Raw genomic sequence first — 22427 nt, 5'->3', positions numbered from 1 at the left:
ACATGGAAGAAAACGTGTGAACTTTCGTTAGCCATGGAACTTGTTGACAAAGATTTGAAAGGCTATGCTCATGAAGCCAGTAGCCGTGGTACAGTAAATCGTGTCGATCACAAGAAAGGTTCAGGACAGTCGTCGCGTGGTCACCAACAGCAGTGCATACGTTGCCATGGTAATCATGACTCCAAGCAGTACAGGCACAAAAATGTTAAGTGCTATCGCTGTGGGAAAATTGGGCATCTTAGCAAAGCATGCCTAACGACAACGTCGGATCGGAAATCGTATTCGTCGTCCGATCACAAAGCTGATGCAGATAACGGTAGTCACAACAACAGTCATGGAGGAGGACACTTTCGCGGTCGAGGTCGTCGTGGGAAATCACTTCGAAAAACGCATTTCGTCGGAGATTCAGGAAACCGTGATGTTGATTCATACGAGGATTCGGGTTCTTTGCAAGCGATCTATCATGCAGATTATAAACGTGGACATGGTGAATACAAGGTTAACGTGAAAGTTAACGGTTCAAGGCTGTAATTCAAATCAAAAAGGGAACAAAACCGGTGTTTCTCAAACCAAGGCCTGTTCCGTATGCCGTACGCGAAAAAGTGGAAAAAGAGTTGGATCATCTGGAGACATCTACGGTGTTCGAAAAAGTTGACAGGTCAAACTGGGCATCGCCAATCGTGGTTGTGCCTAAGGCAGACGGAAGTGTGCGCATTTGTGGCGATTATAAGGTCACTGTTAATCCGTATATCGTTGACGAGCCGTATCCTTTGCCTACTCCGGAGGACATCTTTACCAAACTTGCAGGAAAGAAACATTTCACGGTGCTTGATCTGAGTCACGCGTACTCACAACTTGAAGTTGATGAGAAATGAGTATCTCACGGTGAACACTCACAAGGGCTTGTTTCGATATCGGAAACTAGCTTATGGAATCAAGACAGCTCCACATATTTATAGACCCCACATACAACAAATGTGGGGTCTATATTGAGATTACTAGGAGAAGGTACTAGGCTTCTGCATTCTTCCTGGGTTATATTATGGAGGTAGTCCAGCAAAACTGCTATTTCAACTGAAAAACTGTCACCCCTGTCCCATCAAACTAAACTCGATCTAGTGCACCTGGCAAAGATTTTTTCGAAATTCGGATGATTTTGATGACTTTGAAGCGTTTTTATGCGCCGATTTTCTGATTTGCTTTCAAATCTCCGGCACGATTCTGTCAATCACACGTATATTAGCATAAGCTCCGCCCCGTAATGTTGACGTCATATCCTCATGCAGCATGGCGGCGGTATCTCCTTGCCGAAGTGGCGAGCTGTCGACTATTTTGAGCAAAGAACGGCGGTTGACATGGTTGAATGAAGGAATAAAATAATGGAATAGCCTTAAATGCTTATCGATGATCCATCTTGCCCATCTGAAAAGGTTAGGGTGCTGTTTAAATGTTACAGAGCGTGTGATTTTGAGAAAATGCGAGCGTGTTTGTCCGGAAATAGATCATCCGCGAAACGGAATAGACTTCACTCCTCCATACGTGTACTATGTGGGCCCGTGGGGGCTATCAAATTTGCTGACAAGCAAATTTCAAATTTCTAGTTTCCAGAAGGTGATCGATCAAGTACTAGCAGGACTTCCGAATGTCGGTAGTTTTCAGGATGATATCATTATCGGGGAAAACGATAATGATGAATACTTGGCTACACTAGAAACTGTTCTTGAAAGACTAGCCAAGCATGGTATCAGACTCAAACGTAGCAAATGTCGATTCAACATGTCCTGGGTCGAGTATCTTGGACATCGCATTGATGCTGAGGGTATCCACCCTACTGAAGACAAAGTTGATGCTATCGTGAATGCAAAAGCGCCAACAAACAAATCTGAATTGAGAAGTCTCTTGGGACTTATAAACTACTATGGTAAGTTTCTAGCAAACTTATCAACAAGACTTGAGCCGATACACCGTTTGCTTCGGTCAGACACTAAGTGGTTCTGGTCTGAGGACTGCGAGATGATTCTACAAGAAGTGAAAAAGGAAATCTCTAGTGACAAGGTCCTGGCACATTATGACTCTACGTTACCGCTCATTCTAGCTACAGACGCATCTCCAACTGGTGTAGGTGCAGTCTTGTCACAAACCGGCAAAGACAATGTTGAGAGACCAGTCGCATTTGCATCTCGAACACTGACAAATACTGAACGGAATTATGCTCAGATTGAACGTGAGGCCGCGGGCATAATTTTCGGCGTAAAGAAATTTCATAAGTACCTCTATGGGAGGAAGTTTACGCTGATTACCGATTCAGAACCGTTGCAAGTCATATTTGGTCCTAAGAAGGGTGTGCCAACATTGGCAGCGCTGAGACTTCAAAGATGGAGTCTAATCTTGATGGCATATGACTACGACATTGTGTACCGTCGTACCGCTGATCATGGTAATGCTGACTTTTGCTCAAGACTGCCTACGTCAACAAACTCAAATGATCGCATTGGATGTGAAGAGAAAATCAACTACTTCACATACGTCAATGTCCTACCTGTGACCGCGGAGGACATAGCTGGAGCCACAAAGAAGGACAGGGTACTGTCAAAAGTGTACCACTTTGCACAGAATGGATGGCCTGATATTGGGGCTGAGGAACAGTCTGATGAGTTCCGTCCCTATTATCGCATAAAGAACGAGATTTCGTGTGATCAAGGCTGTCTGTTATGGGGAATGAGAGTAATAATTCCTCCAAAATACCAAAAAGACTTGTGAATGAACTGCATCATGAACACCTGGGTATTGTCCGTTCCAAATCAGTAGCACGAAGCTATTTCTGGTTCCCTAAACTAGACGAGTGCATTGAGACTGTGGTTAAAAACTGTGATGTTTGTCAGACTCTACAGCGAGACCTTCCCATTGTCTCCGCTGTACCCTTGGAAGTACACCGAGAAACCATGGTCGAGATTACACGTGGACTTTGGAGAGTATCAGACTAAAACCTACTTTATACTGGTTGACAGTTATTCCAAGTGGCCTGAGGTTGTCCGCATGACCTCAACCACAGCCGAGAAAACAATCGAGGTTTTAAGGAACATCTTTGCTGTTCAAGGCATCGCTGAAACCATCGTTAGTGATAACGGCCCCCCCTTTACATCAGAGGAATTCGAGAGATTTTGTGCCTCCAATGGTATCAAGCATATCTTGACTCCGCCTTACCACCCCGCATCCTGTTAAGATATAACTGTATAGTGAGACCGAGTTGTGCCCCCCTCTATATTCAGTAGTTGGTAATAAACGTATTTGCACCAACGCTGAGTCGTCTCAATCAATACGAGCCCTACCTAGCTCACGGACTCGTAACATGGTGTCAGAAGTGAGATGGTGAAGGATCGCCAGATGGAGATTCTCTAGAGCTAGTTCGTCAGTGAAATAGCCGCCTCAAGCCCCCACACTTCGCCTCTCAAATTCAAAAAAACGTGCTCGCCTGGAAGCCGCCATTGTTACAGCCAACCTTGACCTAGGCTAAAAGTAATGACACTTTCGTAGAACCTGGCACGCTCGAATGTACTTCTGAAACCTCGTCTCCAGGACTAATCGATACACTGTTTAAATGGACACTCTATATGCGAACATGTACGAAGCTCAAGCTGAAAATGCAGTTCCTGCCAATCCTGCCCCTCCGATCATACAGAGTTCAGTTCCACTTTCCCACAAGCTAGATGTCAAGGGAAACCTTTCCCAGAATTGGAAACGTTGGAAACAAGTATGGAACTCTTATGAGATCGTCACAAATCTTAGAGTGCAAAGTGATGAATACAGAACTGCGACATTCGTCACTTGTGTCGGCCCAGAGGCCCTAGAGATTTATAATTCCCTACCATTCGAGGAAGAGGAGGACAAACAGGATATAACTAAAATCATTGATTTAATGGAAAATCATTGTCTCGGTTTAACAAACACGATCTATGAACGGTACATATTCAACAACCGTGACCAAAAGTCTGGTGAAACGACAGATGAATATTGTACACAACTAAAGTCTCTCGCGCAAACTTGTGAATTTCAAAATCTCAAGGATGAACTGATCCGAGACAGAATTTTCTGTGGCATCTCGGATGATGGTGTCCGCAAGAAGCTCCTACAACAGAGCAAGCTGACATTAAAGTTAAGCATTGACATTTGCCGTGCAGCTGAGACCACTACCGCTCAAGTCAAGGCGATGAAATCTAGTGCAAGTGACTCTGTGCTTAAATTCTCAAGCAGGAAATCCTCTAAAGGTTCTTCAAGAGGTCAACATAATCGTGGAAGAGGTGGAAGCTCCAAACATGACTCTAAAACTCAAATGACTCTGAAATTTGACTGTAGATATTGTGGCTATAAACATGATAAAGACAGGAACAAGTGTCCTGCACTTAACGAAACATGTAACCTTTGCAATCGCGTTGGGCATTTCAGCCGCAAATGCCACTCTAGAAGCGCAAAAGAAAAGTCGCGAAACAAGCATGTCCATGCCCTCGATGATGAAACTACCGACGAAACTGAAACTGACACGGGTGAGGACATCCTATCTATCAATAACTCAAACAAGGGTTACAAGCGCAAAATATTCGCGAACATGTGTCTCGGTGAGAAGGGCGAGTGCATCACTAAATTTCAAGTTGACTGTGGTGCCACTTGCAATGTAATTAGTGAACTAGATCTGCCGCTTGGAACTAAAATTAGCCCCACCGATACGCAACTTACTACTTACAGCTCAGATAAAATTGTGCCGATAGGCAAGTCGGTTCTCAAACTCACTAATCCGAAAACTCTAAAGAAGCATCGCACTGAATTCGTGGTTGTTGGTAGAAAAGCTCAACCAATCATAGGTGCTCGCACAGCACAGCGCATGAAGTTAATAGAGGTACGTCATGACAACATCGCTGCGATAGACTCTAGCCATGGCCTCACAAAGGAGGATCTGCGCAAGCGTTTCCCGGAAGTATTCGACGGAGGCATTGGTCGCTTTAAAGGGGAACCGCAGCGTCTCGAAATTGACGAAACTGTTCCGCCTGTCAAACAGTATGTGCGCAAAGTACCAATAGCACTCAAAAAACCGCTCCAGAAGGAACTAGACAAACTTGAAAGCCTCAACATCATCAAAAAGGTGGACTCTCCCACAGATTGGGTCTCCAGTCTAGTTGCCGTCAAGAAACCAAATGGAACCTTAAGAATCTGCATTGACCCCAAACCACTAAACTGTGCACTAAAACGGAGCCACTATCCATTACCTGTGGTGGACGACTTACTGCCCAAGCTCGCCAATGTTAAGGTATATTCCGTCTTGGACGTCAAAAATGAGTACTGGCACGTAGAACTTGACGACCCATCCTCGCTTCTAACTACATTTGGGACCCCCTTTGGGCGCTTTAGGTGGTTGCGACTCCCATTCGGAGTGAAACCCGCGTCTGAGCTCTTTCAGCGCCACCTCGACCAGGTCATAAATGGCGCAAAAGGTGTTGAACTGATAGCTGATGACATGCTCATAACTGGAGAGGGAGACACTATAGAAGATGCTATCAAGAATCACGATCAAAACATCATTTCTCTACTCGAACGCTGCAGAGAGAACAACACAAAACTTAACTGGGACAAGCTCAAGTTCAAACTTTCAGAAGTTGATTTTAGTGGACACTTGTTCACGACGAACGGACTCAAAGCTGACCCTAAGAAGGTCGAAGCCATCGCTAACATGCCAAAACCCACAGATGTTGCTGGAGTACAGCGTCTCATTGGCATGATAAACTACCTCTCCCAATTTCTCAAAGGCTTATCAGACGCCTGTGAACCGCTCCGAGAACTAACCAAGAAAGATGCCGAACGGTTATGGACTGCAAACCACGACGCTGCCTTCGAAAAGATAAAACACTTGGCAACAACAGCTCCAGTGCTCAGATACTTTGATGTCCATGAAGACACCACCATACAATGTGATGCGTCCGACACTGGCTTGGGTGCAGCCATAATGCAAAAGGAACAACCTGTTCCCTACGCTAGCCGGGCTCTCACGTCGGCCGAGCGCAATTACGCTCATATTGAAAAGGAGTTACTGACCATTGTTTATGCGACAAAGAAGTTCCATCAATACACGTATGGCCGAAAGGTGATAGTTGAATCAGACCATCGTTCATTAGAATCCATCCAGAGAAAACCCCTTTTGTCAGCGCCAAAGCGATTACAACGAATGCTGCTCAGCCTTCAAGCGTACGACATCGAAATCAAGTACAAGAAAGGAAACGAAATGTTTCTAGCAGACACACTAAGCAGAGCCTATCTCCAGAGTGAAGACCACCATGACACCCGTCAGAATGTTGTTCTACAGTTCCAATCAATTCGAATGACAGACTACACACCAATCTCAAGTACAACCCTCAGAGAAATTCAACCTGCCACACAGGATGATGAAGATCTCCAGGAACTCAAGTCTGTCATCCTGCAAGGGTGGCCAATCAACAAACGAGACGTGTCAACTGCGTGCACGCCCTACTTCAACATCAGAGATGAGTTGTCTGTGGAGAACAACATAATATTTCGAGGACAACAGCAATGCCTAGTTCCAAGATCTATGCGACGTAAAATCCTACAACGCCTGCATCAATCACATGATGGCATAGAAGCCTGCCGAAGAAGAGCAAGAGACTGTGTATACTGGCCTGGCATCAATGCTGAGATAGCCGCTTTGATCGAACAATGTGATACTTGCCAGACCTTCATGAGAAAGCAACAAAAGGAAACACTACAACCACACCTGATACCTGACCTGCCTTGGACAAAAGTTGGTTCAGATCTGTTTTCCATCAATCAGGAGGACTACCTTGTTTGTGTAGACTACTACAGTGATTTTTTTCGAACTAGACAAGCTACAAACCAAAACAGCCAGTGAAGTGATTGAAAAGATGAAAAGCCACTTTGCACGCCATGGAATCCCTACAGAAGTAGTTTCTGATAATATTCCATACAATGCCAACGACTTCGCCATTTTTGCCAAAACATATGGATTCAAACACACCACCATATCCCCTGGACATTCACAATCAAATGGCAAAGTAGAATCGCGAAACGTCTGATAAAGAAATCCCTCCACTCAAGAACAGACTTACACCTATCGCTTCTACAGATTCGAAATACCCCAACAGAAGGCATGCAAAGTTCTCCAGCACAGCGCCTGTTTAGTCGTCGTACAAGGACCCAGCTACCCATAACAAACATTCAGTTAAAGCCAAAGACTCTGGAAGACGTCAACAGCAAAAAAAAGAAGAAAATCGCAAAGCAAGTCCGAATCTATGATGCAAAAGCAAAGGACCTCCCAGAATTGAAAATTGGTAACAACGTCCGCGTACGATCCATCCGACCATATCAAAAGGAATGGCAGAAAGGACAAATAGACAAGCGCAATGATATCGTATGATCGTATGAACTTCTTATGGATGATGGCACTAAGATTTGCAGGAATAGAAGATTCATTCGCGCAAACTCCGAACCGTTCACTACTAGTATCAGACCTGATCAAGACACCGAACCGCCACTTGTGTTCGATGATCATCACAACACATCAGCCCCTCCAAGCTCAGTGGACAAACCCCCACGCGAGAATCACTCTCCATCAGAGGACGCTCCCATGGAACATCCGCAGCTCCGCACAACTCTTTCTGGACGCACTGTGAGACCGCCAGACAAGTTAAACTTATAATGCGCGCCAAGAAACAACTTAAGTGTTCATTGATGACACCTTTACTTCCGCCATAAGACTAACGTCGGAGTAAAGTTATAGCCTATTTAGTATTATAGTTAATATAATATACCCGCACACGTATATCCTCTGATACGTATATCCGCGCACTAAAGTCGTGTATCTACAATTTCATAGTCTATGATTATCTTTGTTTATGTGGTTACTTACCATAACTTTCGACTAGCCGCAGATTGCGATGATTTGTTTAATTTTCTTATAACTTTGACTTTCAATATTGGTAATTGGCATTTCATTCTATTAGTAAGTGTTCTCTTACATTATAGCTAGCTTGGCCATTAGACTCCTCTAAACAAAAGGGGATGTTACGATATAACTGTATAGTGAGACCGAGTTGTGTCCCCCTCTATATTCAGTAGTTGGTAATAAACGTATTTGCACCAACGCTGAATCGTCTCAATCAATACGAGCCCTACCTAGCTCACGGACTCGTAACACATCCAATGGTCAGGATGAGAACTGTGTCAAAACTGCATTGAAAAAACACTTCCTGGATTCTTCTAAAAGTCACATGTCTGAGAGCCACAAGTTGGCTAACTTTCTGATCACTTACCGTAGCACTCCGCACAGTGTTACTGGTTGATCGCCGTCTGAACTGTTGAATAGGAGGAAACTGAGAACCAGATGGAACTTGCTAAAACCAGATTTTGGTAAAACAGTTGCTCGTAAACAAGACAAGCAAAAGAACAATCATGATGTCCGTGTTCACTTGCGCGAATTTTCTAAGCATGAACTGGTCCGTGTGAAAAATCACAGAGACAATAAGGAAGTGAAATTCATTCCTGGTACTGTTGTTAAGAGATTAGGTCCTCTTAGATACTTGGTTGATGTTGATGGCAAAACGAGGTTTGTGCATGCAGACCATCTTCGCAAGTGCAGCCAGCACACAGGTGCTGATGAAGACAACAGAGACACTAGTCATACTAGTGATGTGTATCCTGAGTTTACTCCTGGGGGAAGTAGGCCTATGGTAAATTCAGACGAATCTGTCTCTTCAGACAGTAATGTGTCTCAGGAGGTGCCAAGGACACCCCACTCCAGCAGAACGAAGTCTCTGGTTGTTTCAGACACTACGTCTCCTGGCAAACAGTCCAGTGGTGAATCTGTAGATTCCAGGTCTGAAACCAGTCAAACCTGCAAATATATACTAGTATTCCGTGTTTATTCTAAAGATGAGACATCAGAACTGTAATTTGGTACTGTGTGAAAGTATGTTCTGTTTTGTACTAAGCGGAATTACCAGTGAGACAATTCATGTAATTTTACAAGTTTAGGTGTTTGTCTTCAGAATTGAATCATTACAACAGACATTGAGCTGAGTCTAATTCTCAGAGGTTTTGATTTTTAAGGCTCGCTAGAACTGAGTTAATTAGAATTCCTAATTAGGATAACTTGATTACTGTTGATTTGAAATGTTTAAGTTACAGTATTCTTTACATAGTTTCCCTTGTTAAAAAAAAAAGGTCAGAAAGCCAAGATTGTGAAGTAAACTGTTAGTGTGGGGGACTGTAGTGTATTGCCTCTTTTGTGAGACGAGCTGTATGAGATATTATATATGTGCGCATGCGTAGTGGGGGTAATAAACCATGTGGAGTAATGGCTACATCCGTGTTGGTCCTGTTTTGTTCATCTGGTCGTTCCAGCAAGAATCCTGCAGTGACGAACATGTCAATGGTCTTATACTCGCAGCCAGGGTTGTATCTTACAAGAGACTCTATAGGCAGCAGCTATACGTAGGCAAGATAGGGTTCATAAAGTCACCAATAGGGGCCTCTCCCATCTCACAGTACATCGAAAATATTCCCGCTTGTGTGAGGAATGTATTCATTGCTGAATCAAACATGGCCCAGTGCCCTTACTGTGCATGGCCAATTCAGTTTTTTTTCTTCTTAAATGTATATAGAAGGGCTCATCCTGAGGAAATCAGGGGTTAAAAGTTCGCTTCCCCTGCCCTGAACATAGTATGACGTGTAGGGCCCAATACCCCTGACTTCCTCAGGATGAGATGGCCTAGTAGTGATAATATTTCGTGACAATATTTCGTGACAATATTTCGTGGTGTACGCGTATGGGGCGTGAAAACCGCAAAAAGCGGTCGTACCTCGAATAGACGTTGGGTGGCGCTTTACATGTTTTTCGGTGCGCGGTCGTGCCTCAAATAGACGTCTTCACATGTTTTTGTAAGCGGTCGTCGCTCGCGCAAACTTGTCTTGCATGTTTTTGAAAGAGGACGTCGGAGAACGCGGTCGTACCTCAAATAGACGTCTTCACATGTTTTTGTAAGCGGTCGTATCACATATAGACGTTGGGTGGCGCTCGCGCAAACTTGCCTCACATGTTTTTGTGAAAGAGGACGTCGAAGAACGCGGTCGTATATAAAAACAGATGTTGGGTGGCGTTCGAGACGGGTCATCCTATTTTGCGTCCAGTGGCGACCAGTACGGGCGTCCAACGCGAAATAATAGGGTGTATGGTTAAAATGTTTTCAAGCTCCTAAAACACTTTCAATAAACAAGATTTAGAAGTTTGGTGGAGTTTGCAAACCTAGTTTTTTAATAATCATCACCAGAAAACGATCTTAGTATGCCAACCTGATGCCAGATCCCGATTCCGCTTTTTCTATAAACCGTAGGAACGGCTGCTAAAACAAACATGGCGTCCAGTACTTTTGCTGGACGCATACTAAGATCGTTTTCTGGTGTGCGCACCGAAAAACATGTAAAGCGCCACCCAGCGTCTATGCGCGCAGCAAATGACCGGCGACATCGTTTTAGTTGCGGTGCAGTATTCCCAGATTAAAATCTGAAAAATTTAATAAAGTATTTTAAAAATATATTTTACGCTTCCATGCCTCATTCGGACTCTTCCTTGTCGATTAATAGGCAAGATATTTTTTTCGAAAATGCTATTAAAAGCTAAAGGGACCTTACCTGCTGTATTTTAAATTGGCTGAAGAGGGAGGGGGGGGGGGGCACAGTGCACGCTCACATCTAAGACTATAGTGGTGACTGAAGTATCGTCTGCTATCTTTACTCCGGATGCAGTCGACTGGCCCCTGGCCGTTTCATTTATTGTTTAGCTAGGTATACAAACTTGTCTCTCAATCGATCCTACACCCTAGGCCTAGGCCTAGCATATTTCATTCAAAGTCATGAAAATTATCTGGCCATCAAGATTCCAGGCTGTAAATTCAGAGTGAAATCTGGTCGAAGTTCATGAGCACAGATGTTGTACATGCGACCATGTACATCACTAGTAGTACATGTGTATGCAATGAATGCAAACATTTCTTGAACACTTTAAAGAGGTTGAATAGCGCCTCCAGAAGCAAGCAACAGCGCCACCCGTAGCAGAAATAAGAACTGCTTAGTGACGTCATGGTTTCCATATACGGCATCTCATTTGCATATTTTTACAACCTTATTTACTACGAGTTATAAATATGCCAGTAGCACGTGGATCATGCCGGGCGGCGCTGTCAGGTGTTTCCACTATGGGTTACATAATCGGCTACAAAGAGGCCAGTGTTCTAGTAAATGAAGTTAGCAATGATAGCGAAAGAATGTTAGTGTATGTTACGCAGTCAATAGCGATAGTAGTGAGTTGGAGAGAGGAGAAAATGGAAAAGGGAGAGAATAGTAGAATGGATTTCGAGTCCCAAGAAGAAACTTTGCAAAGTTTTCATCAAACTGATAATCATATTCCTTCCTTCTCTGTCTCCAACAATTAAAAGTTGCTGCAGTCAACCTGATGCGTTTATCCGCGAGCGAATCGACGAGACGAGGCATTTTTCAAGCATCCGAATGGTACCTTACAGATCCGCAAGGGGCGCGTTACCGAAAATGTTGCAAAAATCAATAACGTGATCGTAAATATTGTCATACTAGCATTGTACCCGTGGCGCAGGCAGGTTCAAATGGGCTATACCTTGAATAGATTGAATTGCAATGAAAATATAATGCAATATAAAAGGAGCAATATCAAAGAGACAAATTAAACCAACCATTTGTCCACAGACTCGGACCTAGCTGAGGCGTGCTGTATGCGTGCATAAAAAGTATATCAATTGGTCCAATAGAGATGATGAGGCAATGTCAATATGCCTCGTTCCTTAGTCAGCAATGTGCCCCTTTTTATACGGAGAAGAAGGAGAACCCAGACAGGCCTTCACATGTCGGCTTCCAAATGGCTCGAACCAATTGCACTATCACTACATGTACTATAACTTTAAAATGCGTGCTCCTCCTACATGTAGCATGATCTCGGACAAGGCACTTAGTCGACAGGCAAGCTAGAAGTTCAGCACCGTGAGCAGCTCCTTGATAAGGCCATGCCAAGTTCAGAGTGCCTCTTCAAAATCCCTTCATAATCAAGGGCTAGCACTGGCTAACACAGCACCTATAAACAATAGACCACCAATTTGACCCCAGCTCCTTACTGCGGGAAAACCCAAGTCCAACAACCGAAAGTACCAAAAATACATTTTTGTTTACATTTGAACTGCACACATACGTTTGTTTACAATTTCTTTCCCCGCGAAATCTCGAAGATCAGGTGACCTGCAATCGTGGATTGAAAATAACATTAACCTTAGTTCAGCCGGTCAACAGGTACAGGCTGTTCCAATCATCCCCCTACAGCCAGCTGTTCAACCGGTAATGTTAGTCACCCCACAGAGAGTGCAGGTAAATGATTAAGCCCCTGCATGACTAAACAGCAATGACTTGGCTTCTGTGAGTGGTAAGGAGAATTGACAGTGTCCGATTAGAAATCCCTCATTACTGCTCCGCTGAAGTAAATTTCCGAAAATAAACATGACGTTGCATCAGGATAACATATCACCTGCAAACGTGCAAAATTTCGAGACGAAACACTACCCCCAAATGGCACTTTATCGAGCCGCCTTATAGTATTATGATATAGATTTTTCAAAATGAGAGTATGTAAATGATACGCAAACGGTAAACCAATGAAAGGCCAGTATCGATTGAACCTTACAAGTGATTTGGGGGCCTTGAAACTCCTTATATTTATCAATGAAACCTTATTCCCGCCTAAGGTTTTGACCAGGCCGTGCAAAACTCCCCTTTTTTTCCCGGGCAGTTCCCTTTAAGTGTGTTATATACCTCATTTATCAAGAGCAATCAACACACAAACATAGCACACATATACTTAAGCCACAGATCCTCTGCTACAACGTTCTGAAAAAACTAGAATTGATATATTCCTCTAATTTGGTTTTCAGGTCTCGGATTGTATCTAAAACTGCACAATTTACACAAGGCCTTTCTGTACAAAATTGTAGTAAAAGCAATATTCATATCGCCCATTGTCTCGAGTCAATGTATTTCGTCACATCGCTGGTAAATGGCACCTGGAGGTCTGACTGATCCATTGTTGGCAGATGGGTTAGCAGACGATCCTTCTTATTCACTGACAATTCTTCTATGCACATCTTAAAGGGAAGGGCCCGCCAAAAAATGGGGAGTTTTGGACGGCCCGGTCAAAACCTTAGGCGGGAATAAGGTTTCATTGATAAATATAAGGAGTTTCAAGGCCCCCAAATTACTTGTAAGGTTCAATAGATACTGGCCTATCATTGGTTTACCGTTTGCGTATCATTTACATACTCTCATCTTGAAAAATATGACAATATTTACGATCACATTATTGATTTTTGCAACATTTTCGGTAACGCGCCCCTTGCGGATCTGTAAGGTACCATTCTGATGCTTGAAAAATGTTAGTGGCGTGGCTCCATCTGCTACAGCTGTCACCGCGCCGGTGTTAGTCTCACGTCTTGGCGTCTGCACCACCCTTGGGGAACACCTCAATGCCGTTGGCGTACTGACGAGACCAGCGTCTCTAGAGGCTCCGACATTCGCCATGAGCAGTGACAGGTCACTTGGCTGGAATGGCCCCATCTCCTCTTGACTCATGTTCATTGCCGGCAATTCTGGCAAATATCTTGAGTCGTCATGGTTGTCAAACAAGTCTTGGATAATATGCTGCTTCATTTCTTCCGTACTGTTCGGATCAGGGGCCTCGCTCTCCACCGGCCCAGAAGCCACCGGTGACTCGAAATCCATACTACTATTCTCTCCATTTTCCATTTTCTCCTCTCTCCAACTCACTACTATCGCTATTGACTGCGTAACATACACTAACATTCTTTCGCTATTATTGCTAACTTCATTTACTAGAACACTGGCCTCTTTGTAGCCGATTATGTAACCCATAGTGGAAACACCTGACAGCGCCGCCCGGCATGATACACGTGCTACTGGCATATTATTTATATCTCGTAGTAAATAATAATGATAATAATAATAATAATAATAATAACTTTTATTGCCTCCGTATAAAAATGAATTTACATTGGGTTTTTTAGCAATAAAGATGGACATGAAATACAAAATGTAATGATTTATCCTCTAACTATCTCTAACACTTTATGGAAATATCTACCTATTACCGAACAAATATTCGTGTCCCCAACCATAAAGCAATATTTGAACTTATCACTAACACTTAACAATTTGAAGCTATCAACAATATCGGAAATTTGTACTACAACCAATCTTCTCAAATCCACTAACTCCTTTCTATTGCAGAAGAAGAGAGTATGTTCCTCATCTCCCAACTCCCCAGAATCACAATTGGAACACAAACGCTGATCTCTGGGCACTTTTAACTTGCGACCGAGCTCAATGTCGAAACAATGAGCCGACAGCCTAACGCGACTAATCGCCCTCCTTGAATAAGGGTTTTTCACACAATCTAAATATTTTTCTCTACATACAGTATGTTTAAATTGGGCATACAATTGCAACTTAGGAGAACAATTTATGTCTGAACAAAGATGAACCTCCAACTTCTCTTTGATTCTCCTGTACAAATCCACAGTTGAAACATTCATAACATTATCCAAACTTTTGAACTCTAAACCAACTAAAGAGAAGGTTGCATCAACAATACTCAACCTTCTCTTTGAATAAGGTTGTAAAAATATGCAAATGAGATGCCGTATATGGAAACCATGAAGTCACTAAGCAGTGCTTATTTCCGCTACGGGTGGCGCTGTTGCTTGCTTCTGGAGCAATCTTGACACTAGAGGCGCTGATTTCGTTACTTACAACGCCTCTAGAACTGCATCCTGAGCTTCAGGTTTTTGATACTCCTACGTCCCATACAAAACCCTGGGAAAATCCATCAGAATCGACAGCGAAGGGTGGCTGTTCTGATAACCTGATACACTGTGTGTAATGTATGTATATATAGTGTTTTATATGACAATAAAATGTATATGAATAAAGTTTAAGATAATCCTATCGTTAAATCGTTTTATACTTCATCGATTCTATGCTGTTAAACATTGTGTAGACGTGTAATTGTGTTTTAATTAAGTAATGAAATAAATTTGCAGCGGGGTGCGCGCAATACGAAGGAACAGCACTGAAAAATTCAGAATTTTCATAAATACCCGGATGTTCTTAAAATAGCAGCTAATGAAAATACGCGTTTCATGGAAATTTAACTAACCTACCTCGGACCCGAGCCCTATGGCGCAAAAGACTATACAATTGATAAGCCCCCCTCTTAGGAGGGGCTCTTAAGATACACGTGTGTGCGGGAGTAGATAATGTAAATGAATGATGAGAAATAAAGAGAGTAACTATTGATTGTATATCCTACAAACAATTTTTTTTGGTATTTTTCTGAATTAACTCCGTTGAGTTTACCGATTTCTCCGCGATCTTCCGGTGGTGGTTGCTATCCCATTGGTTGAAATTAATTTAAATCTTCATGGGAATTCGCTACATCATATGCCTAAGAAATTGGCCAATTATATTAATATTTTTATCAGAGAAATATCCGTCCTAAATAATGACAGAAAAGGGTGGTTTATTTCAATTTTGTGTCGACATGATCGAGGTCACGTGACATAAAAACAAAACAATCGCACACACCCGTCCAAAAAAGGCACTTTAAGAAAAACAAATACGTTTTTCCAGCTTAAAACCACACTGACGACAAAGTTGTATTGGTCTACTGCCCAAATCTGAAGTATCAAATTGAATCACAAACTAGAACTAGCTCTATTTAGCTATAGTTGCGTGAAAAATTCGGGTGAGCGACGTACATTCTGTACCCTAGCGGCCAATAATTAAACTACTTTCAGCCGTCTGCTCCGGTCTCGTTAGGGAGTTTTTCCCAAATGTACGCGATGATGACGTGCCCCATTAACAGGACGTAACATCTATTTTAAAATGCGTTTCGAAAGTGAATGCATGAGGACAACCCATTTGTGTCGTATATCACTGGAAACGCCCGATTCCCGTGAATAAGGTCAATCACAATGTATTACATTACCAAAACAAAAATGTGTCGGAAGGAACTATATGGATGGTCCCATCGCACCCCCCCCCCCTCCAGCAGTATGACACAGAAGGGCTAGTTGACTGTCCACCGGGGGGGTTTGGGGGGAGCTTCCCCCCAACGCACTGGTAAAAACCTATGTCGACGGAGGGGGTTTGGGGGGTGTCCCCCCATTGTAACAGCTGTAGTTGTTAGAGCTTGCACTTAACATATGCTCGTAGGGGGGTTCGGGGGAGCTCCCCCGACCTAAAGGGGGGCTCACTAAGTTCTTGACTTTACATATTAAGCCCCCCTCTTAGGAGGGGCTCTTAAGATACACGTGTGTGCGGGAGTATATAGTGAATGATTAGAAATAAAGAGAGTAACAATTGTATATCCTACAAACAATTTTTTTTGGTATTTTTCTGAATTAACTCCGTTGAGTTTACCGATTTCTCCGCGATCTTCCGGTGGTGGTTGCTATCCCATTGGTTGAAATTAAGTTAAACAAGCCTATCGGCGTCTGATTCACAATGTGGTTTGTGAGGAGTGTCATAGTCGTCAACAGTGTAGCTTACGTATTTCGAAGACCAGTGGAATTGGCGGCGTCAAATTATTAGTGAAATTTATAATTTACAAATTACAAATTACAAATCGTTAATTGAAACCGTGTAAAAAGTTACATTTTACATAAGATGAAAGTACAATGACCGTAAGTGCAGTGTGGACACATTCGGTAAGAAGAAAGAGTGGGAGAAGATTGGTGATCATAAATGAGGTATGTAGTATTCAGCAGTGTTGACCTACAAGGTTCTAATATGAAATATGCCACACGTTGGGAGCATGCAAGGCCTAGTACAATACACCATCATCACAATCAAATATTTCAATAATACACTGTCAACGAGAGTGAATGTTCAACCATCATCACGTGCATTGTAGTGTACATCCCCCATGACGGCTTGCGCCCCGCTGTTATCGAAACACCGTCACCCCTTCGAACGGATTACGAAAAGAGGAAGAAGCAGGTCCGCATTTATCGAAATATTGCCAAATATAATTGTCAAAATTTTACAATTTAGAACGGATTGCGAAAAGAGGAAGAAGCAGGTCCGCATTTATCGAAATATTGCTAAATATAATTGTCAAAATTTTACAAATCACCTATCACAAAAAGAAATAATGATGCAATTACCCAAAATAGATGAGATTTGACCACTGGTATAATTCCGCCATCTTGGATATCGGCATCGTCACCACCACTTCAAATTCTAAAGTCTTATTCAGGCCTAATATGTGTCACCTGCTGTGGTAAAATGGCTTGTTTTATCAATAAATAACAAAATATGATCTTTGTAAATAAAATCGGAGATCTTCTGGTGTGTTTTTATGTGAATTTATTACGAACTATCAATGCAGCGCAGGGCAGCCATCGTTCTCAGGCGTAGTGGCGATGCGATAACCTTTTTACATATCCACATCCGCGGCACTGCTTTTCAAGATGGTGGCAATTTACCAGTGCTAGAGGCGTTGAAAAAATTGAGAGTAGGCCCCTAATGAATAAATTCTCAACGATATCGATATATTTTCGTAATTCCAGCACTACTATTCAACAATGAACGTCCACCGACAATCCCACTTGACGAATATTAATATCAATTCATATCGTATATCTTAAAACGCTTTTATTTCATTTTAAAAAGAGTTATCGAGTGAACGATGACCTCCTACCGTACCCTCGAAATAAACAGCCAAAATGACCACAAAAACACCTTTTTAGAAAAAAACAGCGATTTTTACGAAATAAATGTCATCAGAGACGAAACTAGACACTAATTTAGCTAGGTATGCACAGTAATAGTACCTGAAGTGATCGATTTCAAGGAGAAAATACACTGAAAACAACTTTTCAGGAACAGAAATAAGATCACATTGTGAATAATTAAATTTAAATCTTCATGGGAATTCGCTACATCATATGCCTGAGAAATTGGCCAATTATATCAATATTTTTATTAGAGAAATATCCGTCCTAAATAATGACAGAAAAGGGTGGTTTATTTCAATTTTGTGTCGACATGGTCAAGGTCACGTGACATAAAAACAAAACAATCGCACACACCCGTCCAGAAAAGGCACTTTAAGAAAAATAAATACGTTTTTCCAGCTTAAAACCACACTGACGACTAAGTTATATTGGTCTTGTGCCCAAATCTGAAGTATCAAAATGAATCACAAACTAGAACTAGCTCTATTTAGCTATAGTTGCGTGAAAATTTCGGGTGAGCGACGTACATTCTGTACCCTAGCGGCCAATAAATAAACTACTTTCAGCCGTCTGCTCCGGTCTCGTTAGGGAGTTTTTCCCAAATGTACGTGATGATGACGTGCCCCATTAACAGGACGTGACATCTATTTTAAAATGCGTTTCCAAAGTGAATGCATGAGGACAATCCATTTAAGTGTCGTATATCACTGGAAACGCCCGATTCCCGTGAATAAGGACAATCACAATATATTACATTACCAAAACAAAAATGTGTCGGAAGGAACTATATGGATGGTCCCATCGCACCCCCCCCCCCCCCCCAGCAGTATGACACAGAAGGGCTTGACTTTCCACCGGGGGGGTTTGGGGGGAGCTTCCCCCCAACGCACTGGTAAAAACCTATGTCGACGGAGGGGGGTTTGGGGGGTGTCCCCCCATTGTAACAGCTGTAGTTGTTAGAGCTTGCACTTAACATATGCTCGTAGGGGGGTTCGGGGGAGCTCCCCCGACCTAAAGGGGGGCTCACTAAGTCCTTGACTTTACATATTAGTGCATCTGAGAGCGTTAATTCCTGGGTCCGTGGTTTACGAATTTCCGAGACTCAAATACAACCGACGCTCTGATTGGGCGCTTTTTTTTCTTCCGCTACAATCCGTCTGAAGGGCATGGATTTCCCCAGGGGTTTGTAATAGCGACAGCTGGAGCATATGGAAAACCACTGGGTGCCGAGGATGCTAGAACTGGTGAATTAGTCCGGATGTGGAAATGTAAAGAATCTTTACAATTGCAAAGAGGCTATCGCATCACCACTACGCCCGAGAACACGATGGCTGCACTACGCTGCATTGATAGTTTGCAATAAATTCACGTAAAAACACACCAGATCATCTCGGGTTTTATTTACAAAGATCATATTTTGTTATTTATTTGTAAAACAAGCCATTTTATGAAAGAAGGTGGCACTTACTAGGCCTGGATAAGACTTTGGAGTTTAAGTGGTGGTGACGCAGTGTTGAAAACACCTGAATCTCAGGATGCCGATATCCAAGATGTCGGAATTTTACCAATTCCAGGATTCCAGTGTCTGAAATTGAATTTTAATTTCGGCACTGTGCGAGTTTGGCTTCTGGAGGCGCCATTCAACCTCTTTAATGAGGTGTTTCCCTATTCCCAGAGAAAAACCAGTCGGTGGAGAATTCCTACCGGGATATCTCTGTAAACGTAACTTTAGAGCGTGACATGCTTTAGTTGACACACACTAATCTGATCGGAAGTCAGAATGGTTTCGCATCAAGATTAAGGACAATTCTGTTCAGAATCAAGGGTGATTATTGTCGATCCAAAACGTAATTTCCCTTTTCGCCCAATATTTAGCCTACAAAAACACTATTGAAAACTCCTTTTATGGCTGTAAAGATGGTGAGGTTTGGACTTCAATTTAAAATACCAAAACACCCTTTTCCTCGCCTGACTGACTTGTGTCACATCACATCCACGTAGTTGGAGGTCCCTATCCTTGTCTCTATCTAGTTCGGCATCCCGGTCGTACCGGAATCTTTCGAAATGACGACAACAACATTATTTTGAGTTTCGAAAATTCATCCATTTTAGGCCCTTATTTTGTTCAAAACTACATACGTATAGCGCAAAAATACGACTGGTTAGTAAAGTAAGCTATTAAGCAACCATCGCTCGAAATAATTTTGAATTTGCATGTGCTTTTTCCAAGATATCTTTGGTTTTATTCGAATAGTTCTTCACTGCTATAGTCTACGGGTACAACTTAGGCCTATAGGCCTATTGGTCCCTGTACAGGGCCAGTAACCGGATCAGTAAACATTACAGAGACTGGTACCTTGACAGCATTTCACTCGTCACGAACTAGATTTGGGGGCGTCGTGTCGGCTTCCGGTCACGTGTCTTTCACAAAGATGGGTACCTCGAGCCAAGTGAATAATTGGCAGGCATCAAAGTTAACCCCTAGGCCTACTTGCGACGTACTCTATGTATCATATATGATATGTGACCGGTTTTTATGTGCGTATCGCACATTGCAATTTTGTAAAAGAAGCTTTATTTTGCGAACTGTATTATTTGGCTTGTGTGATCAGTTAATACCACCAGTGCGAGTAAATCCAAGAAGAACCCTAAGTAAAGTCGCAAGGCCAGTGTCCAAATACTTGCATTAGCATTGCGACAGACACCGCATCCATGGCAGCCAGAAAATCTATCATTCCATCATAAACAATAATAATGAGCAAATCCCGCTTCCATGCACTCAATTTGTATGCAGCATAATAAGCGTAATGAAACATTGTTTCTTGTCTTAGAAGAGCGAGGTTGCTTTCGTCACCCGACTCTCCCATATTTGGCAGTGAGTAAGTTCGTGTGAATTAACTCCGTAGTAGTGTGGCCTTATTAGGAAGGCTGTCTCAGGAGGTGTCCAGTCACATCGAAGCGCGCGTAACGGTCTGTAATGTATGCATTATTTATGTGCTGACATTTTTCAGTGATGGAGGCATGGTAGTTTAGTACCACAGCGCCAATTGTGTACATTAAGTAGATCAAGCGGCTGCAGGTGGTCGGACTGCGGAGGGTATCTTGCTTCCCAGATACCAAGTTGAATAAGATAAGATATGATAACGGTTTTATGTGAGGATATGTAAATCGGACCGTACGTAGTGGGTGTATTACTATTATATAGCGAGTTGGAACTGCAATGTTCGAATCCGAATGGAGGGTTCGGTCGCAGGGCGCCAGGGAGAAAAAAAGAACGTTGATGCCTGATCAGGAATACCAGAGCGCTCGGAATGGTCACTTATCTAGTCTATATGGACAGTGCATCCACTGGATGCACTGAAATTGTATGGCTCGCCTCGGTTAAATCAACGAGGCCTCCTCGACCCTTCGCTGCGCGGCGGATAGGGTCGAGGTTACCTGAACTAAAGGGTTAACCAGAAAATGATGGGACCTTGGCAAAATTCTGTTAATTTTGCTCAATGATAATTGATATTATCGCTAGGATGGCTAATGATAATTTTTTCTTGGAGCCTTGGATCATATTTTGTTCGCCAATGGTGCATGGTGATATAGCGATCAGACTTTTTGAGCCCTGTATACATTTGGCATGCATCTGTTGTGCACGAACATGTATTGCACATTTGCAGACGGTTGTTCTGGCAGTTCCAGATGCTTTTGCAGGCAAAGTTGCACTGAATGGGGGCGGCCCACTGCTTTGATAGAAATAGTCACCCTTTGATTGCTTTTTCCGGGATGTGCAAACCTTTTCATGGGAGTGACCCCCCCCCCATCGGGACCTTGATATAGGCAACTGGTGGCTAAGGGGTAAAACTACAAGCTAGGGGCTGAGGGGCTCTCTTGCAGTATTACTTTTTGCAGTGTAGTCATCTGAGTATGGCTAATGAATTATATTTAATCAACCACCATTGTTTTCTGGTTGGTTGAATGGGATCAGCTTTAAAAATCAACAAAGAAACAAAACCACGTTCAATATTATTTCTATTTTCAGTCCTGTAGGATGTCATTCTTTGTTGTTTGTATCGCTTATTATGGGAGCCAACTGCTGTTGAAGAAGGAGCCTCAAACAACGTAAAGAAGTTAGTATAGTATAGTAAGTTTTGCTAAATTTTAGATCTGAAAACTAGTGATAAATTTAATATCTCAAATATCCTTATCAATTTTGGACATTAGACTACTTCAATTCAAGACAATGTATTAACATTCAGTTGCACAGTAGATGGTGAACTCACTGACCCATGACATTTGTCAGGTTAGGTGAGTAATGTTACCTAATTTACCAAAGCTATCAAGACTTCCAGGAATTTCACCTACCCTTGAAAGAACCAGTGGACCATGCAATCAGCCAAATTGGACAATTACCAAATATAGGCTTGATGATGTAATTACCCAAGCTATCCATGGAATTTGACTTACTCTTGAGTGCTTGGTTTGCTTTGTGGCATGTGATCCTGTTAATAGTCATGTCATGGTGTTTGGTCACCA

General features: G+C 42.6%; 2 protein-coding genes across 2 annotated transcripts; both read left to right on the top strand.

Annotated features, from left to right (window-relative positions):
* Nucleotides 1–33: 33 nt before the first annotated feature.
* Nucleotides 34–875, top strand: LOC135494038 (uncharacterized protein K02A2.6-like). Its single transcript, XM_064781789.1, has 2 exons — nucleotides 34–93; nucleotides 525–875. Exons 1-2 carry the CDS (start codon nucleotides 34–36, stop codon nucleotides 873–875), a joined length of 411 nt encoding a protein of 136 aa, XP_064637859.1.
* A 2744-nt stretch (nucleotides 876–3619) lies between these two features.
* Nucleotides 3620–7435, top strand: LOC135494037 (uncharacterized protein K02A2.6-like). Its single transcript, XM_064781788.1, has 2 exons — nucleotides 3620–6844; nucleotides 7145–7435. The coding sequence occupies exons 1-2, from the start codon at nucleotides 3620–3622 to the stop codon at nucleotides 7433–7435; spliced, it is 3516 nt and encodes a 1171-aa protein (XP_064637858.1).
* The last annotated feature ends 14992 nt before the right edge of the window (nucleotides 7436–22427 follow it).

The sequence above is a fragment of the Lineus longissimus genome, chromosome 9, assembly GCF_910592395.1.
Source record: "Lineus longissimus chromosome 9, tnLinLong1.2, whole genome shotgun sequence".
Taxonomy (NCBI): Eukaryota; Metazoa; Nemertea; class Pilidiophora; order Heteronemertea; family Lineidae; genus Lineus; species Lineus longissimus.
This window is presented reverse-complemented; position numbering and strand designations above follow the sequence as displayed.